Raw genomic sequence first — 18,886 nt, 5'->3', positions numbered from 1 at the left:
AAAAGGCAGCCTAGCAAAGAACTGAGGGAAAATAAATTCTTCCAGTTTATAGAGAAGAAAACTGAAGTTGAGAACACATGAAGATAAAGGATTAGTATTGTATGAAAAAAAATCAGGGCTATCTTAGTGTTGGAATGAATCCATGAAAAAACTTTAAGGATAGACTTAACCTGAATATCTAGGACATTAATCATCAAGAACTAAGCCTGTCATGGCTGATAAGAGTGTCAGACTGGGCAAGAAGATTAAGAGTAACTCTGTAACTTTATGTCTGGCTAATGCACAGAAAGCAAAGATCAGATAAATGAGACTGTATCAGGGGACATAGGGTAGGATAATGCAAAGCACAGAAAAGTACTAATTTAAATGTAAGCAAACATCAGATAACCAGCTGATCTGGAGAAACAAACTATCTAAAGCCACATAAGCCATCTCTTCTTAGAGGCAGAGAGGAAAATAACAAAACAAAAAACCTGAGTCATTAAGTCAACTACAGACTAATATTGCAAATATGACAATACTTTGTGATAGTAAGAACAAATTATGAAGAAAAATACTTACGTAAGGAACATGAGTAAGTAGAAAAACAAGAGAAAAGGCAGCATGAAGTTATCAACGAGAGATTTTTGAGAGGGTACCCAGATACATTTTTCATAAGGAGACTACCTCCCAGACAAGAAAGTGCTGAAGATCAAAGCCTCCTTTCCCACCCCATCATGAATCTTTCACCTTCAAACAAGGTTCAAATCCCATGTCTCTACATATATAAGACACATGTGTTGCACCCTTTCTCCCATGTTTCCTGCCTTTTTCTACATCCTAAGTCACGAAGTGAATTCTTTCAAGCTTTGGTGAAATAGGTCATCTCCATCTACTCAGCGACACTCAAAAGGAACTCAGAATCAGCTTCAGACTGTGATGCTTATCATGGTATGATGATTCATACGCTATAATTGGAGATCATATCTGCCCAGAGTTCAGTGAAGTATTTGATATGGCTGTTCACTGAAAATCTACCTGGAGAAAAAGATTACTCCAACTCGTACAATAGATTCAGAAAGTAGCAGGGTGAACATACTAACAATTTTTAAGACAGAACTGGTAGATTTATGAAAACATTTAGATGATATGGTTGCATGTGCTAGCAAGATAAAGATCTGTGTAATCTAGGAAGCACTTCTGAGTTCTCTCTTCACATGACTATCTCCAAATTTGCCTCTTAGAGCTAGGTGAGGACATGTCTTACTCTCAAGAAGTTCAGCAGAACAACTACAGTTTTCCAACACTGAATTCAATAGACATCGTTTCTGATGAGTGCTCACGGCCAGTATGAGACTCTACTTTGACAGACCAACTATTTCTTTTCCTATCTAAAACTCTTCCTATCTTCCTCTAAGCATATAACCACCATAACAAAGAAATCAGACAATAGAAATTAAAATAAAATACCAATTTCAATGCATATTTTCAATATTCTTTTAAAATCTGTTTCGTAACTGAGTAGTAACCACACACTGCTATCTATTTAAGATATTGTGTACTGTACATATTAAGCAATGAGGTACTGTGAAAAATGAATAGCTGGTGATGCTTTTCGTATTGCATATGTTGCAAGGAAGAGGTATTCTTATAACTCAAATCTTCATTTGCTTTCTGATAAATCTTGCTGCACTGTCAAAAAGTTCCTACAGCAGAGAAACACAAGAGTGCCTTGATTTCCCTATCAAGCCAGCAATATAATACGCAGCATAAAAGAAAGTGTTGGGCTTGTGTAGAAGCATTATGTTTTTCCAATTGCCAAAACATTACATGATCGTGTGATTCCCATTTCAGGACTGATCCTGGAAACACTGTTGAGCCCATACTGTTTTCTACTACTACTGTGCCGCAGCACTAGCACTGATAAATCTCTTATAAGACTCAGTGAGTATCAGTGTTACATTCATGGTTTTGCTCCTTCAAAACATTAGAGGAAGAAAATGTTTACATAGATAAAAAAAGGAGGTATAAGACAATCTAAAAGAAACATTATTTTTAAAACTAATTCTCTTTTTCACAGCAACTGTTCCTCTTTCTTCCTACCAGCAGTATGTTAACACCATCGGTACTGTACCTTACCTCAGAGCTGCTTGGGACTTCTGATTCTGCAGTTGAAATAGTTTCACATAAAGGTCCATTGCATTCTTCCCCTAAGGAACATTGAAAGAAACACAGATTCACATAAATACATTCCTCATTTTAAAATATTATTGTATCTGAAAATGATGTGAATCTTGAAGGCACGGAACTATGAACAAGCAAAAGCAAAAGCTGGAAAATAATACTCAGCTACATAACATCTTCAAGAATGGTTCTTTGAAGGGGAAAAAATGCTGTGAGACACAATATACTCAGTCTATACTACCTGGTTGTAACCTTGCAGTCACAGAAACATATTTTTAACTGTGACAAACAAAAATCTGTCAGCATCACTTATTTTTCTTGTCTCAAATGTCTGCTAGGTTACTGTCCATAAGGGTCTCACACCCGGAGCTTTGCTGCCTCAGTTATGAAAGTTCAATTATCTCTAGGGTTGCTTGCTAGAAACTGAATTAGTTTTTTTGTTGCTAAGGGATCAATGGTGGATAACCTCAAGATTACAGATGCCCACATAATGGAGATATGACGACAGGATCAAGAATAGTAATATCAACTTAAATTACCAAGCTTCTTGTTGTTTAAAAAAACCCCAAACAACACAAAAAAACCCCCACCTTCATTTTAACAACAGTATTGAACTCCGGCATGACTTTCCTGCAAATATAGCCAGTTCACCAAGGACGCTGTTACTTAAATGTTAACTTTATAGGGAAATATCACACTGAGTATCTTCAGATCCCTAAATCATACTGAGATGTTGGCTGGGTTTGTGGCTCTGAACCTACTCTGTCACCAATTTCTTCTGGAGAGCAATTCAGAGCCCATAAGCTAGGCTCCTGCTCCAAGAAGTTTTTGTAAACAACCATCTCTCTGCTGATTAGACAGACAAACCAGTCTCCTAAATCAGGCATCTAAATAACTCCACCACCAATGGAAAAGGATAAGCAGTTTTGAAAACAGCTCATCACAATCTAGAGGGGGCATCTAATAACGGTGCCTCGTTCTTCCAAAACAAGGATTCATCATACTCCTTTCTCCATCAAGGAAGTACTGCTGGGTATAGCCTTGACTGGACAGATTGACTAGCACATCTTAGACTGGACCACTGTCAAGACAACTACGGTTAGATTATTCCTACCAATAAAACAAACCTACTCTTTTTTTTTTTTTTTTTTTTTGGTAACCTGCAAATATTTGACGTCAAAATTGCATCCAGGCAGGATATAAACTGGTTCTTTGAAAATCTGTAATAAACTACTTAAGTACAGCTTGAGAGCATTTTGTTTCCTATAATTTTTTTCTTTGTCTAAGTTCATTTACAGAAAATAGTCTCTGTAATTTATAACTGTACATATGATGTGATGAGAAACTGGGCAATGTTATATAACATATAATGAAGAAGTTTCTGAATGCTAAGACATTTAAAGTTGTCGCACGCTATTCTGCTAAAGCAACCTACGCCTGCAAAATCTGTATTAGTAGATACAACCTGAACACCTAAGTTTTACTTAAGCACTTGTAGAAAGGTGTTTCCATATGCTGATACAAGTGTGGAGATCAGCGTTCAGTCATCTCTAAAAAGTTAGTGTGAAATTAAATACTTTGGGATCATTCTTCCTACCCAAATATCTCATAAATGCTACAGGGACTACGCTGTAGGACAGAACACCAAACACAGAAAAGGTTTACAGGAACAGCTTCAGCACAGCACTGAATTCAGTTCACCTCCCAACACAGCACAAGCGTTCAACATGCAAGAGAAACAAATGGCACATAATGGGAGAGTATCGTAGTAAGAACACAGAAGTCTTGACTCAAAAAACAACAACTATCAAAATACTCAGATTAACTTACGTGAGAAACTGCTTCTGTAAGAATATTCCTACGGAGAGGCTCTACCTTCAAACAGGGCTGGTTCTAAGCTTATGCAAACTCAGCAGCTGCCCAGGACAGCAGAGTGCTGCCTGACGAAAGAAAGGGAGCATCACCATCACGCTCTGCTGCCTGCTCTGCCTACAGCCCTTGGGAAGCAGGTGGCTGCTGCAGCTTTGGCCGAAGGCAGCGAGCCCAGGGCCCAGGAGCAGAAAGCCCAAACCTTTCGTCACACAACCCTCCATGGCCGGAGCAGCCTGGCACCTTGGCCCTGGAGCAGTAACATTCAATTTGCCTGTGCTGCTGAGAGCACTTGAACGGATTCCACGGCCTGTGACAACAGCCTTGGTGTTTGTTTTTTCTGAATTATCCTTCCTGTAGTTGTGAAAGTTTAACCTCAGGAACAAGCATGATTCAGAGTTCTACATTTTAAATGCTCTCCCAGTACCATAGCTGATTACTTATGCAACTTGTGCAAGGAAATCCTCTTGGTATCTCTGATCCAGGAGAATAAAACTGAGTTACCCTAGAGCAGCACACACGAAGGCAAAAAGAGAATGCAAAACATATATTACCTGAGAAGTACAACATACTTAATACATTCACGCCTCGAAAAACACATAAACAGGTTCCTGAGCAGGAGCAGTACAAGAAATGCACATCATGTAGGAAGGTGTAAAGGAGCCGCAACTCAGAACTACAACAAGCACCAGGAATGGAGATGCCCAATTAGTTCTTAACCAAGAGAGCTGCCCACAGATAGCTAAGAACTGACTTGCAAATCACATTGCAAAAAAGCCTGGCTCATATGTGATATCAATGACTCATATAAACTTCAGTCTGATTTCCAAGAGGCTCTCAGCAGAAGAAAAAGGACACAGGACACACACAAAAGGGAGGAAGGCGTAACGCTGGTTAGTACAATACCTTCTGACCACGATGGCTTGAACTTGGTGAGAATCACAATGTCATCTTTAAAAGGAAAAAACACTTCAGTAAGAACCAGAAGTAAAATCCACTTTTAACATGAACCCATTTAATAATTCTCCTCTGTCCTTTACAATACAGCCACTATATCCAACAAAAGAATAAGCCCTGGAAACCAGAGACTGTGACCTAGACAGAAAGCATGGAGCAGGTTCCTCTTGAAACACCAACATTCACCTTTTTGTCCAGGCACCTTATCTGGCAACACAAATAAGGATGCCACTTTCCCGTATCAGCAGCAGGGAGGACCATGATAGTTTCTGCTAGCCAAGAAAACACCTTTAAAATTCTTCAAGAAATTACAACTTCATATCTAAAGATGGGAGTAAAACAATAATATTCTGATAAAACCATCATATTTAAGGGAATGGCCTTGTTCTTCAACACTACACGCTCTACTGTACGTAAAGAGATCTAGAAATGTCTGCACACCACAAAGAATGAATGAGGACATCTACTAAACATAAGTGGCCCCTCAATACAAAATTCGTTTGTACAAATTGCAGTCACTCCTTGCAAATTTTTTTTCAAAATTAACTCCAGAACAACGCTGTGGCTATCAAAACTCATTAAAATTGTTTCAGACATATATAATTCTAATATTTATTCAAATCATTGGCCTTTCATGGGCATGCACATATCCTAGCTGAAAGAAATGCTTCTTTCCCAATATAACCGTCGTCTCCAACAGCCTTACAGTTCTGCACACAGCAATTCGTAACTCCTTAAACACATGTGTCTTGGGAGTTTGCATATTATTAGAAACAAGTAAGCTTCACATGGCCTAGAATTTTGCAGTATTAACATACGCTGTCCCAAACTACACCCTACCACAGGGCAACCTACTTATAAACTTTCGGTATGCTGCCCCTAAGAATTACAGACAATTTCTATTTCAATTACAGACCCGAATGATCAGATGAACATTAACAGAACAGCTCACAGAAATCAACATTCAGAACTGAAGACCGGAGAATATAATCAAGACTGATTTCGCCTCTTAAAATATAAGTAGTTTACTCCACAAAAAAAGGTACTTTTATTAGTGCAATCTTATGATTTCTGTAACAAGCATGAAAAATGGCTTCTTGTGTAATTAAATGATTAGTCATTCTACAATAGTTTAACTTTGTTCACAGTGCCTGAATCACTTTCTTTTTCTACATGGCAAAACTGACAATTTAGGAAAAGATAAAAGGAATTTAATTTCACATCTGGACCCACTGGTTAGAAGAAGTGCTTTAATATGATTAATATTTCAGGAATCAAAAAGTTGTCCTTCAAAACCTTCCTACTCATCATTCCATGATGAAAGACAAAACCCCTTAGTAGTCTAGACGCAACGTATTGGGTTTGCGTGGCAAGGTTTTGGTAGCAAGGGGGGCTACAGGGGTGGGGTCTGTAAGAAGCTGCTAGAAGCTTCCCCTATGTCCAATAGAGCCAATGCCAGCCGGCTCCAAGACGGACCCGCCGCTGGCCAAGGCCGAGCCCATCAGAGATGGTGGTAGCGCCTCTGGAATAACATATTTAAGAAGGGGAAAAAGTTACTGCACAGCAGCAATTGCAGCTGAAGAGGGGAGTGAGAATATGTGAGAGAAACAGCTCTGCTGACACCAAGGTCAGTGAAGAAGGAGGGGGAGGAGGTGCTCCAGGCGCCCCAGCAGAGATTCCCCTGCAGCCCGTGGGGAAGACCCTGGTGAGGCAGGCTGTCCCCCTGCAGCCCATGGAGGTCCACGGGGGAGCAGATCTCCACCTGCAGCCCGTGGAGGACCCCACGCCGGAGCAGGGGGCTGCACCCAAAGAAGGCTGTGGCTCTGTGGGAAGCCCACACTGGAGCAGGCTCCTGGCAGGACCTGTGGACCCATGGAGAGAGGAGCCCAGGCTGGAGCAGGTTTGCTGGCAGGGCTTCTGACCCCCATAAGGGACCCACGCTGGAGCAGTCTGTTCCTGAAGGACTGCACCCCGTGGAAGGGACCCATGCTGGAGCAGTTCATGAAGAACTGCAGCCCGTGGGAAGGACTCATGTTGGAGAAGTTTGTGGAGGACTGTCTCCCGTGGGAGGGACCCCACGCTGGAGCAGGGGAAGAGTGTGAGGAGTCCTCCCCCTGAGGAGGAAGGAGTGGCAGAGGCAACGTGTGATGAACTGACCCAAACCCCCATTCCCCGTCCCCTTGTGCCACTGGAGGGGAGGAGGTAGAGAAAATCGGGAGTAAAGTTAAGCCCAGGAAGAAGGGAGGGCTGGGGGGAAAGTGTTTTAAGATTTGGTTTTATTTCTCGTTACTCTACTCTGATTTGACTAGTAATAAATTAACTTAATTTTTTCCCCAAGTCGAGTCTGTTTTGCCTGTGACAGTAATTGCTGAGTGCTCTCCCTGTCCTTATCTCGACCGACGAGCCTGTCGTTATATTTTCTCTCCCCTGTCCAGCTGAGGAGGGGAGTGATAGAGCGGCTTTGGTGGGCACCTGGCATCCGGCCAGGGTCAACCCACCACATGCCAACAAGCTCACAGTTTTTCAAAGACTCTACTGTATCTGCAGTTTACAGGATCGGCATGCAAGCTATTCAAGTACGACTGGCCATCGCATATTTAAAATCAGATATATGGATTGAAGACCACATGCACAACCTACCTACCAATTGTCTTCGATGACTACAATGGTAATACAGACCTTATAAAATTAAAAATCAATGTCACCTGCAAGAAAACAAGCAGCGCAAAATAAATTCTGTTTATTTTGACAAGTGCTGTTTAATTTCATTTGTAAAATCTCATAAAACACAAGTAAATATATTCAGTGCTGTCACAAAAGAGTAATGATGCCATTGTAAACCAAGGCCTCCCGTAGCCCCCTATTTTCTGATAGCTGGGGCGAGGTAAGCAGCACGGCTCAACGAGGCCACAGGACTAGTGATGTATCATGAGCTGCACGTTCTCTGGGAGAAGTGCAATCCCGTCACAGGCCACGTCCTGGTCCCAACGGCTGTGCCTCGAGTAGGCACATAAAAGGTCCCGCCACAGGACTGCTGACTCGACTTAATGATTAGTGCATTTTGTGGAATGGTTTTTGGCTTCTAGCACTCTCCCAGACATAGTAGAAACACTGTGGAAGACACCACAGGTCAGGTTCCGGTCTTCAAAACAGTATGGAGAAGCCTGCCCTGCTTGGGGAAGAAGGGAATTTAGCCATATGGACGTGGCTGGACTGTGCTACTTGTCCTCGAAGGCAAATGAAAAAATCCTTGGCTTTTTTAATTACTAGCACAGTCACAGCCAGGGATGCTCTAGCATCTTTAACTGTACCTAACCAGCAATTTCCCTGGAAGATGATGATCTTTGTCACTTCAGCATCCTCAGTAAGCTGGAGTCTGCTGGCAGATGGGAAGAAAAAAGCTTGGCCGATGCTGCTGCACCCAAGGTACAGCTGGGCACGGAGCAGCTGATGTGTAGATGCTGCAGTCTGCCACAGTTCAGAGCAACTCTGCGTCAGAAAACAGAGCAAGAGAAGGCATTTAAGTTTTCCTTTCTTTCAACTTCTATCACCCTGATTCATCTGCACCAAGTAGAGCTCTTGGTAGATGTGTTTCTACCAGTAAAAATGTTAACATATTAGGTGCTTCTAAAGCCAAGTGGCAGCTGCATATACTTCTTAGGGATCAAAATTTTCATTTTGCTACTAAAACGAGAAAATCATCTGCACTTGCACGCTTAAGACCTCTGACAGAGCTATTCCAAAGGCGAAGTCAGAGCCAGGATTCTCAGGCAGGTGTTCATAAACTGTTTATTGTATAGCAGCAGTAAGACAGTATTACTACTGGTCCTGCTATTACTTTCATTATCATTTCCAAAATACTGCTTCCATTTATTTCCACTATTTTCTCAGACACACTAACAGCATCCTTTTCAGTCAACAAAACCAAGCAGGTAAAAAGAGCTTTCAGACCTGTCACACTGCTCTGCATATGTCTGATGCCTTTGGCATATCAATTTATACACATATATACCCCTAGAGCAAAACTTTGATGGTCCAGGTAAAATGAAAAAAAAAACCATAAAGAGAAAACCCCCCCGAAACTTACATTGCAGTTGTTATGAGGTAGCTACTTTGTACTACGAAGAAAATTCCTAATATTCATCCTTACCAAGCAATGAAAGAAAATTTTATTCCTAGATGTCTTGAAGTTACAATCTTAATAAAGCCCTGCCATTATTCAATAATCTGGCTGCCTGACAGAAAAGAGAAATCAATTTAAAACATGATTATTTATCATTAAATCAATGCACTATTTATAGTACTGTGTCCTTTCCTCCCAAAGGATCACCATGGGATTCCTGCTGTGGTGGGACCTACTTTGACCGATTTCCAAATTTGAGAAAGAGTCTGATTCAGCACTGAGTCACTAACTAAAAATGCATACTGAACAAAGACCTCTCCAGAATAAGGTCACTCATTCCAAGCAAGCTTCATAATGACTATTGTAAATGCTTCCATATTTAAGAAAAACATGGCTTTAAAATGACTTATTAACTAAATTTATGTGTATATTGACCATATCCTCCCGGAGCTGGATGACTGAGTTGCCATGGGGAACTGAGGACCCACCTAGTATGCTGGCTCCTGAGCAAGTAGAATAAGTGTTATTACTTCACCTGGCATCGTCTGAAGAGTAATAACTGCACTGCTGAGCCAAAGATTCAACCTCAAGATTATGTTTGAAGTGCTGGTTTACGCACACTCAGAGCTGCTCCTCAAAATTTAAAACTATTTCTTAACCATGAAAACATTAAATTCTCAGTAAATCCAAGAAAATTTATTGGGAACATTTTAAAAGAATTTTATGATTCGCTGGGGGAAAAAAAAAAAAAAAAGATTGCATTCAAGTATAGGCTGCTTCACGGATATTTTACTTTTCAGCCTGTGTTTTATTATTAAACAAGCAATTCCAGAGAACAGGTATTTATCAACACATAAGGAGAAAAAATAACTATTTTATATAGGCATAAATATACGGAAGAGAAATCTGTTCCTAACAATAAGAAAATCTCATTTAGCATTTGGAAAAGACATGAAGTCCTCAGTTCTAATCTCTAGTATAGTAATTGGGTATTTTAAATCAGAACTTGAGGTTTACCCTCAGCTGCCTTCCTTTTAAAGAACCATAAAACCTCCCCTTTTGATTAAAAGGCACTGGGCTAAAAAAAAAACGGGGGGGGGGGGAGCTGCATAAATCTGTTTTTAGCAAAAAACCACAAGCATAGTGTTGTAACACAGAACTTGAATGGCATTTTAATGTGGCTAAGGCAATAACCATTACCGTATTGTATGTACCAGCACAGACAAGACTTTTAAAGCATGCTGTGAGCACTGAAGTTAGCACTTATACCTTTCAGGTATCATAATTTTGCAGAATGACACACGTAAACTGATTAACAGGTTCAAATGCAATTAAAAAAAGAAAGCCCAGACCAGTGACAGCTGGATAAAGTCAGGTATTTTTAAATTGTGTAGCATTTAGATGCATGTAAGTAAGGGGGAATAGGATGGCAAATAAACCTTAGAAGAGCAGGGTGGTAAAATACCAGACTGCAGAAGTGCCGACAACTCATGAAGCACTATGGGTGTGTTTGTCTGCACTTAGACTACTTGCGTGTACAGATTTCATCAGCACTATCTGACTGCAGAGGCAGACAAACAGCTCGGGCAGTGGCCTTGCACATACATGAAAGTGCCAGGTGCTCTCACATCTCCTTCAAGATGAAGAAAGGGGAACCGTGCTATTGCTTTTCATCACAGCCCAAGGGAATTACGAGCACTTCAAAAAGTGTTAGGTATAGACTTGCTTTCCTAGTGTTCCCAGAAATACACTTAAAATCTTATAGCATCATTCATGAACGCATTTCTCCAACTTCCACTGAAATCACTGATGTAACCCTGAAGCAACACAATCCCCGATTTCTTTCGGCATTTGCAATACACAAGTTTTCAGAAGTAGCAGAGGGCCCAATGTACACTCATTCTATGGACACATATTACATCCCCATCCTTATATGAGAGATCTTCTATATATACTGTAAGAGAAAAGCAATACAACAGGGAACCAACAATGGGGAAATAGTGAAAAAATGGTGGGAAGAGGTTTAGCATAAATCAGGAACACACACAACTTGTACTTTTATTAAGAAAGTAAAAAGCAATGTGTAAAAAACTACACCTCGAATTTACTATCCTCTGGCAGTATTCCTCAGTTTCACACTACCCGGACATTTAATTTCAGATGGCCAATTTAATCCGCAATTTTTTGTTTCTTCTGGTCCTCATGCTCTGCCTAGTTCAATACTATTTTGGTTATGCTTCCAATGAAATGTGTGTCCTGGTTTCGGCTGGGATAGAGTTAATTTTCTTCCTAATAGCTGGTACAGTGCAGTGTTTTGGATTTAGTAGGAAAATAATGTTGATAACACACTGATGTTTTTAGTTGTTGCTAAGTACTGTTTATACTAAGTCAAGGATTTTTCAGCCAGCCAGAAGGCTGGAGGGGCAGAAGAAGCTGGGAGGGGACACAGCCAGGACAGCTGACCCAAACTGGCCAAAGGGATATTCCATACCATATGATGTCATGCCCAGTATATAAACTGGGGGGAGTTGGCCAGGAGGGGCAGATCACTGCTCGGGAACTGACTGGGCATCAGTCGGTGAGTGGTGAGCAATTGCCTTGTGCATCACTTGTTTTGTATATTCTAATTCTTTTTTTATTATTATTATTGTAATTTTATTATTATCATTATTATTATTTTCTTCCTTTTCTGTCCTATTAAACTGTCTTTATCTCAACCCACGAGTTTTACTTTTTTTTCAATTCTCTCCCCCATCCCACTGGGTGGGGGAAGCGAGCGAGCGGCTGCGTGGTGCTTAGTTGCCGGCTGGGGTTAAACCACAACAACGTGTCACTGGGAATTCTGCTCATGTATTCACCAAGTATTTCATTTTCTCATATTAAACAACATAAAAATATACCAGCATAGAAAGACTTTTTACAAACAAATCCCATCAAAATTTTTCTTTTTCTGAAGTATGAGTTTGCAAGACTTAATGTTTTCTGTCCAAATTACTTTAAAGGCAATGGAATAACTGTGGAAGTCATATATTGACCCCAGAGAGAAACAGTTCCTATCAATGAAGAAAACGAGTGGGGCAATGGACCATGGCTCCCATCACTTAGAGGTTTTTTATGTAAGCACCAGTCGGTTAAGAGGACTGAAGTATGCAAAGGCATCCAACTTGCCAATGGCCTCAAAACCACGTCTGCTAGTCGTTACTCGTTAGCATGGTATATTTCTAGCACAATATAAATTGTGCAAACATAGGCTCTCTGATTTCCTACCTGATAGTTAAGAAAACTCCTTTGAATAACAAACCACAGGGCCCTTTCTAATTTAGGGCTAGCGCAGAAAATTAAAAGCCAGCCATCTGCATCATGAGCCCTACCCACATGGCTTGCTGGGCTTCTGCTATCTTGCCAAAGGCCTCAAATTTCACATTTACCCTTGGGAGCCTGCTAAGGAAGACAAGGGGATCACTTGGGATTTCCAGTTATAAGACTGCACTTCACCCAAAGATATTCTCACTTCCTAAAAAACCAGCATTTGGAACTTCACTACCTCTACTGGTCCTCACTGAGGACTAGCGGAGAATGGCTCTGACTGTACCAAAAGACCCAGACAAAACAACAAGATGAAATAATGAGGTGCTTATATTGTACTGTTATGTGTAAATGAGTGATCCACGTCCACTGGAAAAAAAATTTGATCTGAAACAGTACCCTAGAATGAAGCCTTTTAACACAAGTAACATCAAATGTTGGTCTATTCTTAATTTATTCTTAATCGTCAGATCTGTAACAGACTACTATACTACAAATGCAAAAAAAAAAATTAGTAAATCCTACAACCCTTTAGTCTATAGGACCTATTAAAAATTGCACATTACAACTGTGCAAACAGGACCTAAGACAATTTCTCCCCTCATTTCTTGGGCACCAGTTACAACTAAGCAGCAACTCTACATCAGCAGAAACCAACGATGAAAACAGGGGCTAGAGAGAGAGACTGAAGGCAGGTCTACAATGTGTGAGAATACGTGCTAGTTCTGCCTTGATGTGGCGTCAAAAGCGTGATCCAAATTTCCACGTGGATGTCTTCTGAATACACAGAAATAGATTCAGAAGCCTTTACTGGATTACTGCAATATGAGTATTGCAGGTACAGAATTAAAGTATTCTCTCAGCTGTTCTGGAGAACTACACTTACACATAGATTTTCACGTTACATCCCTTAGCCTACTCAGCTAGGCAAATTAAGAATTGTATTATGTTATATTAAGAGAGGTAATTACGGCTTACAATGCATGTCAGCACAGTTGCACAAGACATGAAGTTCCCAGCATTGGTTCAGGCGTCCTGCCTTATTCTGTGCCTTTTTATCAGCAGCAGCCAACTAGTCTGCTAGCACCCCTTTTCTTGGCATGCATCAGACTAAAGCAATGAATGCTATAGGTTTAACAGCTGTAGGTTCTTGCAGGAGGCCCTTCAAAGAAAAACACACATCTTTATAGTACAATCCAAGTAACCAAGTCCCAAACTAGAATCAACTCCTCCCACACACAACGTTTAATCTATAAATAATTCCTGACACATTATTCAGCTTTCTGCAGATAGCCGACACCTCAAAATCCTTCCGTAACTATAATTGCAAGAACTATCCCTAGCAATACGACACAAGGATCTTCCTTCCCCTTTGTGCATTCATACACATGCGCACATGAAAAGCTACTACCAAATATAATGAAATTACTGCTAGGTAATGAAGCACAACCTGGCAGCTACGCTGCTCTTCAGTTCAACCCAGAGCTAACAATAAAAAACTAGTGGAAAAGTTCACTGCATTATTACCTTGCCACTTAACATCTGACACAGCAACTCTCACCACATTTTTACATTACCTATACCTTCTTAATTACATGTTTATACTAGGTGACTGTACTTCTCTTCCATGTGTATATACAACTCATTAATTAGTTTACAGATACTAAATATGAAGACAATGGTGTTCGGTTTTCTGTTTTTGTTTTGGGGTTGTTTTTTTTTTTTTACAAAATATCTGCCAACAGTTCTCAGCATAATTTTAAAAGCACATTTTCAGTAGTGCCCTTATATCTTATCCTAGTTTTATCTTGCATCATAGCAATTGTACATAATCATTTGTACATAGATGTTAAAGTGCCCTTCCATTTTATGATAGTTATCTCATTTCTGCAGAGACTTTTCCAGAGTGCAAAAACTCACATCTCAACACAGCTTTCCGTTCTCAACACGTGCTGCTAATGCACCTGTTAAATGAAAGCTTGAAAAGCAAAGTAACTTTGAATTTTGTTTGTAAGTTGAGAAGAATTACTTACAGAAACCTTCCAGGGTGCGACACCATACTTTTGGGCACAATTTCATTGACCAGCAGCAAAGACTGGAAACTTTCCAGCTGTAGTTATACTTTCAAAATTTTGAATTTTACTCATATCCAAAGCCAAATTTTTATTAAAAAAAAAAATCAAACCCCTACGCACTGGAAACCTACCTTTCCATTAGTCCTACAAACACCTGAGAATGGGACACCACACCAGACAATACCTTAGCTGCAAACTGCCTGAGAGGCAAACAGAGAAAACATTGCTCTGCCTTACACTGCAGTAGGGTTTCAGTTGTTTCCTTAGCATTTATTTGGCATTCACAGCCCAGAACCTCTGCACCCAGCTGGAGCCAAGCCCCTTCCTCCAGGAACCTGTGCAAGGGAGAAAGAGCTGCTTAGCATTTTCTTGCATTTTCTGAGCAAAAAGGTGAAGCTCACTCAGTTCTTCACCTGAGGGAATTCAGCTGTATTGCCCAGCTCTCCGAAGCATGGCCTAAACATCCCACATAATTGCTACTGGGTTAAGAAGGCATGCAAGAGACTTAATCCCTCCTGGGGAGCTGCTCTGCTTTGCCACTCACCGGGCTGCAGAGAGAGTGACTTTAACCTCTATGCAGGGTCCTCATCTAAAAGAAAAGTGTTATCAGTCTCAGTCACCAGTCCAAGGGCAATTTATTTTTTTTTCCTTAACTGAGACAATCTCTGGATAAAATCCGTATTTAGCAGCTGTGGTGGAACGAGCTTGACATTTATTTTCTCATTAAAAGCACCACAGCACGTATACAAAAAAAACATATAAGGCGATATTATGCGAGTTGTTGGGATCAGTTCCCAAAAACAGGCTTTCCTACTACAAACTGGAGTTTTCCATTAAAAGGAGGTTTACCTTCCGATAACCAACCTGTATTTACACTGCACCCCCGCAGTGACGCATCGCAGCCAGTAAAGAAATTCCACTCGGGAACTACACCGTGGTTGGTCTAAGGGAGTATTTTCTCCCCTGCCTTTTATATTCTGAACTATGTCTAAATTTCTTGGAGCTTTTACTTCATTACCCAGGAATAATCTTTAAAAAAAGCTTTCACGTTAACAAATCCTCCACTTTAGCCCTGTGGGAACACGATATCCCATTCAGCGTTTCCACAAATAGATCAGAAATTACTACATACATTGCTCCAGTAATTAGAGACAGATGTAGTTTTGAACAGAGGCCTGTATTTTACGTTACTAGTATGAATCATAATAATTCTGATTAAATAAGTGAAGTATCATTCTATTAAACGACAGTAGTATTTGGCCCTGAATGCTGAGGCATTATGAGAAGCCGACACACTGTCACAAGCGCCGTTTGCAAGTCACGCCATCAGCTTTTCCCAATGTTTTGCTGCCTTTCTCAGAGGGAACATGAGCAAGATGACAACCAACCTAAGTAAGTGTTTGAATTTAGAACAGTTTTAGAGCATTTTGAGTTCAAACCGGACTCCTGGAAGTTTTGGAAGAGGAACCATGCGTATAAAGGCAGCGTATTTCAAATCACGGCACGGAACCAATTCTGAGTTTCCAGAATATCCACAGTCTTGGGATATATCCCACAACACAGCTACAGCAGACATAAAGAAATATTCCTAATAACATACTGTGGCCATCTTCTTCCTCTGATATTTACATTCCAATTTTACAAGCTCAATTTTCTTCATTTTTAATATTTGAGGGAAATGCCACATATCTTCCAACAGAAAGCAAAATCACACACACGAAAATGGAAGTTCTCACCTCATGTGGGTGTAATTCAACAGGAAACCAGAAAGCTTCCTTCAAGGTAGAAGTTTTGGCACACAGTCTCTAAACACAGACTCTGCAAGTTAAACTTTCTGCTGCTGGTAAGTAGTTTTTCATCCCCACAACCTGTTCCTCAGCATTCAAGTTTCATTAAAAGCAGTAGTAAACTAGAATAAAATACGCACGTACCACCCAAATATGAACACGTCTTTACGGAAAATAAGTAGCAGATGTTTTTTCTTCTGCCTTGTTCCTACTGACTCACACAGACCCTGCTTGTGCACGTCAGACATCTATAGCTTGGAGCCTCCTTAAGAGGCTATCTTTTCCTTAAAAGCACAAAGCAGACGTTTAGATCTACGAGAAGTCCCAGTGGCAATATATGCATACTGTTAACTTTTCTAAACCATAATTTAAAGAAGATTTTTTTTTTTTTAAACCTTGAGAGATTTTTGGACAACAAATTAACATAAACTTTTAAAAGTCTACTCACTTTACCCCATATTCAATTTGTTTCTGTTTTAGAAAAGTGTTGATTAAAAAAAAATGAATTGAACTGGTGCAAGATTTTGTATGAACAGTTATGTGCTACTGTATGGTAAATCCTACTAAATCATCCTCATTCACTGAAACCCCTCAAATCTCCTTACATTCAATGTTTATGACTATAAAAAAACCCCACAAGACACTTAGGGGAAAACTGAATGCTGAGGAACTAAGTTTACAAACCCGACTTCTAACATCATTCCTTAAATGGTTACTGCATATTTTGTAAATATTTTTCAGTCTCAAGCTACTTCAGAACAACCACTGGTTAAAACAGCTCAGTCCTAAGCACTTTTCATTGCTCACAGGCAGTGGGACGGGCAATGACTCAGGCCTCCCCACAAGACTTTAGAAATGCATCGCTGGCCAAGAGGCCGTAACACCCATCTGCTTCGGCTCCTGAGCACGTCTGGTCTGCCAGCTCCACCGGGCTTTCACAGAGAGGGCAAATGTTTGTCTGACACTTGCTGCGGACACCGCTCCTTGCTGTCATTGTAAACAGCTTCTTTTGGATAACTTTCATAGTCATTATCTGCTGTCACATTTCTCTGAAACAAGACTGTCAAAGATATTGAAAATCATGATTTTACACTAGTGCTCGAGGTGTTTAAAATGGTATTATATGTTTTTCTAAAAGAGACAGTGTAGTGAAGCTGTGAGGGAAAACATACAACCCAAGCAGCCAACCCAGAAGCTTAGTGGTTCTTTCCTGCTTTAAGATCTTCACTTCTAGGACTGATGGCAAAGCACGATTCCCAAAAAGAAATTTTTCTAGGTCAGGGTTTTTCTTGTTTTTAAATATCTACAGAATCTTTCTGAAAATATCAACGTACTATCTTACATCTGACTGTTGAATCACGTTGCTGGGTGAGGTACTGATAAATACACACATAAGCATTTGCGTCATGTTATTTTACGAAATCATAACATTACCACATTTGTTCTAAGTAATTACATTACATACTGACACGAACTGGAAACTGTAAGCTGGCTACTGCAAAAAAGCAAGGCCCCAACCCAAATCTACCGGCTGCACTGCAACTGGTGCAGAGGCCTTACCGGGTACCGGCGCATCTCGGATGGAGCAAGGCAGGAGAGGGGCTGCTCCCACCTTCCCAAGTGAGGTGACCCGGTCTGCTCTGAACCTTCGCGTAAAGGTAAATCTCAGCTACTGGTAGACAGCAGCTCAGCTCAGCCCGAACCCAGTTGGTGCTTCGTGAAAGGCTAAAAGTTTGCTGTTAGGCAAAGGCAACCTTTGCATTTGAAGTGTGTTTAAAAATAAACATTAAGGGCTATCTCTAGTATTGGTTCTGAGCAGCATGCTGATGTAGCAACCATTTCTTTCAAGGTTTATTTAGGGTTAATAAAGACCTAAGCAAACTACGCTCGGGCTCATGCAAACGCGTTTGTTGTTTGCTCCTTTCAGTGGAAGCCGGAGGATAAAAGAAGGCGTCAGCAGTCATCCGGGATCAACCCCATCTCCCAGACGCCTGCCTGCCGAGCCCCGCGGCGAAACCGGACCCCGCCAACACCCCACCATCGTCAGGCTCGCGTCCGCTGCCGGGACGCTCCGCTACCTCCCACCCGCGACGCTTCCACAGGCTCCGAGTCACCACCGGGCAGGAAGCCCCGGCCGCGCCCGGCCCCGCAGCACCCTCCTCACCGGGGGGGTGGGGGGGGAGGTGAAACAAAGCAGCGATCCCCATTCCCTCCCCCCCCCGCCATCTCCTACCATCCGCTGACAGAGCCATCTCGATAAGGGTCTCATTCGCTTTCTTCCCCAAACGATTCATGGTGGCCGCCTTTTCTCTCCTCCTCGCCCGCGGCGGGGGGATACCTCCCGGGAGCTGATGGGAGAAGGAAGGGGGGGGTGAGTCAGGGGCCTGGGCTGCCGCCCCATGCATGCGCAGTGCCCGCAGAGGCGGAGCGCGAAGAGGGGAGGCGGCGGGGGGGGGGGGAACCGGAGGAGGGAGAGGAAACCGGGGGCCTCCCCTCACCGGGCGCGGTTCCCGCCCGGGGCGGCCGACGGGCGGGAACCCGCCCGTCGGCCGCCCCGGGCGGGGACCGCGCCCGGTGGAGGGTGGCTTGGTTCCCCCCCTGAGGGA

The 18,886-nt window shown here is 41.6% G+C and overlaps 1 protein-coding gene across 2 annotated transcripts in view; it reads right to left on the bottom strand.

The window, feature by feature from the left end:
- Window positions 1-18,590, bottom strand: part of ANO5 (anoctamin 5) — a 61,083-nt gene extending 42,493 nt beyond the window's left edge. For both annotated transcript variants that reach the window (XM_050897031.1, XM_050897032.1), the window contains exons 1-2: window positions 18,514-18,590; window positions 2,119-2,189 (exon numbers count right to left, since the gene is read on the bottom strand). In XM_050897031.1, coding sequence (XP_050752988.1) covers window positions 2,119-2,189; window positions 18,514-18,574 — 132 coding nt within the window. In that variant the 5' untranslated portion in view covers window positions 18,575-18,590. The remainder of the gene's footprint in view (window positions 1-2,118; window positions 2,190-18,513) is intronic.
- Between the last annotated feature and the right edge of the window lie 296 nt (window positions 18,591-18,886).

Source organism: Gymnogyps californianus, chromosome 5, assembly GCF_018139145.2.
Source record: "Gymnogyps californianus isolate 813 chromosome 5, ASM1813914v2, whole genome shotgun sequence".
Classification (NCBI taxonomy): Eukaryota; Metazoa; Chordata; class Aves; order Accipitriformes; family Cathartidae; genus Gymnogyps; species Gymnogyps californianus.
Note: the sequence above shows the minus strand (reverse complement) of the source record. Positions and strands in the feature narration are given on the sequence as shown.